Source organism: Chaetodon trifascialis, chromosome 14 (assembly GCF_039877785.1).
Source record: "Chaetodon trifascialis isolate fChaTrf1 chromosome 14, fChaTrf1.hap1, whole genome shotgun sequence".
NCBI classification, from domain to species: domain Eukaryota; kingdom Metazoa; phylum Chordata; class Actinopteri; order Chaetodontiformes; family Chaetodontidae; genus Chaetodon; species Chaetodon trifascialis.
The window spans coordinates 1,270,808-1,277,016 of record NC_092069.1 but is presented as its reverse complement, the minus strand read 5'-3'; the positions used below and the strand labels follow the sequence as shown (position 1 = coordinate 1,277,016).

At 42.1% G+C, this 6,209-nt stretch overlaps 1 protein-coding gene across 1 annotated transcript; it reads right to left on the bottom strand.

Annotated features, from left to right (window-relative positions):
- Window positions 1-2,240: 2,240 nt before the first annotated feature.
- LOC139342355 (general transcription factor II-I repeat domain-containing protein 2A-like) lies at window positions 2,241-3,095 on the bottom strand. Its single transcript, XM_070979422.1, has one exon. The coding sequence runs from the start codon at window positions 3,093-3,095 to the stop codon at window positions 2,241-2,243; it is 855 nt and encodes a 284-aa protein (XP_070835523.1).
- Between the last annotated feature and the right edge of the window lie 3,114 nt (window positions 3,096-6,209).

Below are 6,209 nucleotides of genomic sequence, written 5' to 3'. Positions count from 1 at the left end.
GTTAAAATCCTAACAGGTACACCCATTTACTGTCTGGAGAAGTCTGGCCAGAAATGCTCTTGATGGAAGAGTTGAAGCCAAAAAGCCATACATCCAATATGGAAACAAGGCCAAGCGACTCAACTATGCACAAAAACATAGGAACTGGGGTGCAGGTAGCAGAAGGCAGTTTCTTGGAGAAGTGGTACAATAATTAATGTCTGCAGGCAACAGTCAAGCATGGTGGAAGTTCCTTGCAAGTTTGGGGCTGCATTTCTGCAAACGGAGTTGAAGATTTGGTCAGGATTAATGGTGTCCTCAATGCTCAGAAATACAGGCAGATACTTATCCATCATGCATCATCAATACCATCAGGGAGACGTGTGATTGGCCCCAAAATTATTCTGCAGTAGGACAACAAGCCCAAACATAGGCAATGTCATTAAGAACCATCTTCAGTGTAAAGAAGAACAAGAAGTCCTGGAAGTGATGGTATGGTCCCCACAGAGCCCTGATCTCAACATCATCTAGTCCAGGGGTGGGCAACCTTTTTAATTCGTGGGCCACAATGGGTTCTAACATTTGACAAAGGGGCTGGACCAGGAGCAGATGGATGGAGTGCTTTGGTAACCCCACCCCATTGGAGAAAAAACTACACATCTTGGTATATGGAGAAAACATGTGCTTTAATTTCAAATGAAAATGAAGAAAAGTATTACAACAAAATATTTGACTTTAAAATGAGTTTTAAAACACTGAAAATCAAATGAATAAAATGCAACTTTTTTTTTATTACTAACCATTTCTATTTTAAAGCACTGAAAGTTCTGTTATCCTTCGGGATATCACTATCACTCTCTTCTTGACTGTCTTTTTTTTTTTTTTTTTTTCAAAAACGATAGGAGATGCAGATGTACTTGTCCTGCTCCTTCTATTCAATTTGTTTCCCCGGTGCCAAAAGTCAACAACGACAAGTGCAAGGACGAAACAGTGGCAGCAAGTCAGTCTGTGGAGCGCGTTATATTTGATCTGTGCGCATTATTTATTTTGAGAACTTGCACTCATGTGCGCATCATGGAGACACTTTTAATTTTAATGGGAACAGTGTTGATGGTCTCCTTTTTTAGCCAGCAAATCAAAGTCTGGAGTTACTTTTGTTGTGACGATTCTCAGAATGGATCTGAGGTGTTGGTGTAACTAAGGAAAAAGAGGTGTATTTAAAAGGCGTATTAAGAACATTTCATTTTGTGTTAAAAAAGACAGACAATTGAGTTAAAAGACAGGAAATGTGTTAATTTTATTTAATTAAAAAACTTGAACGTGAAATTTGTGAAAAAAAATTAATTCATGTTTGACTGTTCAAGTAAAATATACAGTTAAAAAGAGCCGAACTATATTAAAAAAAAAGGAGTCACGGGAACTTTAATTTGAAAGGGATGAGTTGAAGAGGAGACAGCCTGTGACCCCACCGGCACAGGTTCACTTCCTCCGAGGCCTCAGGAAGAAAAGAGAACGAGCACGCTTGGACACGATCTCCATGTCAGGACAGTGAAGCAGAGGTAGCTGATGAAAGTGAATAAAAACTGATAAAAACTTGGAAAGACATCACCGAGGAATCACCCGAACGGCCAGAGCCTGCAGGAGTGCAGCTGGAGGACTCGCTCGGGTGGAGAAATCGCATTGGTCAGGTTTTTGATGTACCCTTGGATTTGGACGGAACCTGCCTGGATGTCGGAGCCAGAGAGACGTTGATGGCGAGCCGGACCCTGGAGGAAACCAACAACATCGCGGAAGTGAATCCTTTTTCCACTTTTACATAAACACACACCCACACTACAGTGTGGTTTGACTGGTTTCACCTAAACGGTGCAAAGTAAAGTAAAGTGAACTGAAAAGTAGACACACGCAGCTGCAGGACATCTTTTCTCTTTATTTTCACTTGGTTTATTATTTTCAGTGCCTGGCCAGGTAATAAGTTGTTTATTTGTGTTTTTTATATGTTTCATTCATCTTCCCAGCGTTATAATAAATTGGGAAGCATTGTTGTTTTCTGGAAAAACAAAGATCAGTGTGAGTGTCATTCCTGCACATCCTTTGGTTACCCTGGGCTCTGTAGCTGAATCTAGGTCTTCTGTCCATCTGGCCATAGAATTAAGTTGCTATCACCATTACTAACATCTTTCTCTTTAGAAGGGTTACATAGGTCTGTTAACTTGGATCTGTGGCTGGCTTTGTTGATGTTCATGACGCTGAAGGTCTGTTCACACACGTAGGTCGAGCCGAACAATGCTCTCTTTTAAGACAGGGTCGGACTGAAGGTCGATCAGTTCGAGCTGCAGCTCCTCTGGAGCTGTTTCAGGGTCTTGTGACAGAGGACAGGCCACCAACTGAAGTGACTTGTCAATTTTGTCGAAATCCGAAAACCAACGGCAGAATTCTCCATGCAGCGCATCCAGTGACTCACTGTATTTCTTCACTTTTGCTCCGGCCTCTTTCAGTATGGCTAGTGTAGGAAAATGAGTGAATGACTTGTTCAAAATTTGCCTGGAGAATAAAGCCAGCTTGGATTTGAAGGCTTTCACGTTTGTGTACATGTCATGCACAAACTGATCCTTCCCCTGCAGTTTCATGTTGAGCTCATTTAAGTGTGAAAATACGTCCGTAGCAAACGCAAAGTCACAAATCCAGCTCTTGTTGCTCAGCTCAGGAAATTCATCAGCCTTCCCCAGTTGCTCCAAAAACACGCCAATCTTCTCTTTGAGCTCCCACACTCGTTGAAACACTTTGCCCAAACTCAACCAGCGGACACGGGAGTGATAAAGCATGTCCTGGTGATCCGCATCAGTTTCCTCCAGGAAAGCAATAAACTGACGGTGCTGAAGTCCCCTCGCGCATATGAAGTTGACGAGTTTCACGACAGGATTCACAACATGATTCAGCTGTAATACAGATTTATATAGAGATTCCTGGCGGATGATGCAGTGGAGGAAAATGACATCCTGGTCAGGGTTTTCATCTTTCACTTTATTCTGGATTCTCCTCAGCAGGTCAACGTTTTTCCCCATTAAATTTGGAGATCCATCTGACGTGACAAGCTTACTCCAAGGAAGCTTCATGACAGCAGACACCGGTCAAATAAGTTCTCTCCCCGTGTTTGTCCTTTCAGAGACTCCATTGTCAAAAACTCCTCCGTTATTTCAAAAGTGTCGTTGATACCTCGGATAAAAATGAGGAGCTGAGCAGTGTCTTTGACATCGTTGCTTTCATCCAGTGCTAAAGAATATAACGTGAATGACTCCGCCTTTTTATTTAAGCCGCTGGTGATATCTTCATCTATTAGTTCCACGCGGCGAGTCACTGTCCGCCGTGATAAACTGATTTTCTCTAATTTGTCTTTGCTCTCTGGGCACAAAATACCTGCTGTCTCTACCATACATTCTTTTAAAAACTCGCCCTCAGGCAGAGGTTTGCTGGCCTTTGCTATTTTGAATGAAAGCATAAAACTGGCCTTGGTACTTGACTCTTGAATGGCAGTTTGACGGTGAAAAAAGCTTTGTTGAGTCTTTAAATTAGCTGCCAACTTCTGAGCAGCAGCTTCCCATTCTTTTGTTGTGAAACGGGCGTGTTTTGGACCCAAATGCAGTACAACGGAGAGCAGGAACAGTTGGTAATGAGCTTTATCAATGCCACAGAAAAGACAAGGTACGGAGCAGAGTAAATCGCTTACTACTGTCGCTGATGACAAGGAGGGAGCTCCGCAGCCTGAGAAACAGCTGATCGTGCAGCGGCGCCGGCGAGCAGCGGAGTTACGTACCTCAGCCGCTGATGACGAGGAGGGAGCTCCGCAGCCTGGAGAAACAGCTGATCGAGCCGCGGTGCCGGCGAGGAGAGAGCAGAGGAGTGGTCGGAGGCAGGCGGGTTGGTCGAAGCCAGAAGAGCAGTCCACGGAAGCAGAAGTACCGATAGGGAGCAGGCAAGAGGATAGCTGAAGCCAGGCGGATGAATCGTTACCAGCAGAGCAGTCAGACACCAGAAAGGCAAAGCATGAGGTCAGGGACGGAAGGCAGGTGAGTTTACCACAGATTATCAGTGTTCAGTGAAAAAATATTTAGTTGTCCACTCCTTATTGAACACTCAACATTCTCTGTCCACTTCCCTTTTCTTAGGTCCGCTCATCTTTACAGAAGGGCTGATAGGTCAAAGGGTGCGCCATCTAGTGGGAAAACATCAGAATTGCAGGGAAAATAAAACATTAACAAGGTTTATTCATTTAATTTTTTCAAGTTCGGTGGGCCAGTTTAAAACGTTTAACGGGCCGCATGTGGCCCCCGGGCCGTAGTTTGCCCAGGCCTGATCTAGTCTGTCTGGAATTACATGAAAAGACAGAAGGGTTTGAGGAAGCCTACATCCACAGAAGATCTATGGTTAGTTCTCCAAGATGTTTGGAACAACCTACAGGCCGAATTCCCTCAAAAACTGTGTGCAAGTGTACCTAGAAGAATTGATGCTGTTTTGAAGGCAAAGGGTGGTCACACCAAATATTGATTACATGACTTTGACCTATGTTACTCTTCATTAAGTAAGCTTCCTCCGATGAGATACTTGCACAAACCTTTTGCCTTTTGAGCAGGTTCTCTATCCCAGTCATCCATCTTCTTCTTCTTCTTCTTCTTGTTTTATTGGCAGGTGCCATTGAGTGAATGACTTCTTGTCACTACCAGCTAATGTTCTACATGCTGCCACCTGCATTACTGGCGGTTATGCCTCCCATCAGTGTTACAGCCATTTCCATCCTTGTCAAATTTAGTAGCAATAATATTCTAATATGATACATGAATTTCAATCCATCATTAATCTGTCATGATCAGTTGTTTATATAAAGCCTTGCAAAAAACAAAACATCCAACAAGTAAGTAAAATAGTTTCAGTTGCAAATCCTGCATAAAGCCATTAAAAAAGGATTTGCGGCGTGGATGCCTTCATTTTGATCATTTATATCACATGAAACATGCATTCACGCAGTCCTTTATAGAGACCCGTGCAGCAGCTCAACAGACTGTAATAAAAAACCTGACAAGTCAGACAAGTAAGACTACATATCAACCATGAATTTTGTCCCTGTGACAGTCAACATAATTCACCTGCTGAAGTGCCCTTAATATGCAAGACACCAAGTTCCTATCTGAAGTGAGGAAAAAGAATTCCCCAGGTATAATTAGTAATGTGTGGACATTAAAACTGTTTATAACCAGTGAAGCAACAGTAACATTCTGCCTTCACTGTATGAGAGGATTTGATTTAGAGGTGACTGTACTGCATTAACAACCTTGAATTATCTACCAGCCTGCTAGGATTAAAGCAGCACCAAGGTGACTTGTCGCAGCTACTGTCAGATGGTCCTCGTTTTTTCCTCTGCAGCGCCTGAGAGTGAAAAGACCCACTGAATTTTCCCTGAATTAGTCCCTCAGCACTACATGGAAAATATTACAGTCCACACACTGCTGCATCCAAATTGAACACCACTGAGGAGAGGAGGAGGAGAGCAAACTATTGTTCAATATTTTGCAGAAGCCATGTGTTAGTTATTTAGAAAGGTGTGTGAATAAGTGTAGACTAATTCTAGACTTTTACTTATGGTAAAATATTAACTGCTATATGTGTATTTAAGCTTAAATGCTCAAAATAAGAAAATATTCTATATGTTTCAGTGGTTAATCACAACATTACTACCTACATTAGTCCAACTGTGACCACCCATGCTACTAATGAATGCTTGGTACTCATTGACTCTAACTTGCCTCTAAATGGCTACCAAATGGCTATTACATATTAGAAGTTCTCTTACTAATTAGTCATTGAAATATAAATTGCTACAAAAAAGCAGTATTCACATTTCTTCACATTTCTTCATCATAAATCAGTCCGACTAAGTGTGTTTCCTTTTCAGTTCCTGTTGTGGTTTATTTCAGGTCCTCATCGAAACAAGCGATAGTGCGATGACGATGTAGAAAGAATTCTGCTGATACAAGCTTATATTAAAGAGAACTTTTATTAGCAAGCTTAGTATCAGATCAGACGCTGGTAGTCTGATGGAGAGCCTGGGTCGAATCTGATAAACACTTTAACCACTCACAATTCAATTCAATTCAATTTTATTTGTATAGCGCCAAATCACAACAGAAGTTGTCTCAGGACACTTTCCATATAGAGCTGGTACAGACCAAGCTCTT

Bases quoted from the DNA above. Each gene is read 5' to 3' on its own strand.
- LOC139342355 (XM_070979422.1), bottom strand. From the start codon at position 3,095: ATGAAGCTTCCTTGGAGTAAGCTTGTCACGTCAGATGGATCTCCAAAT.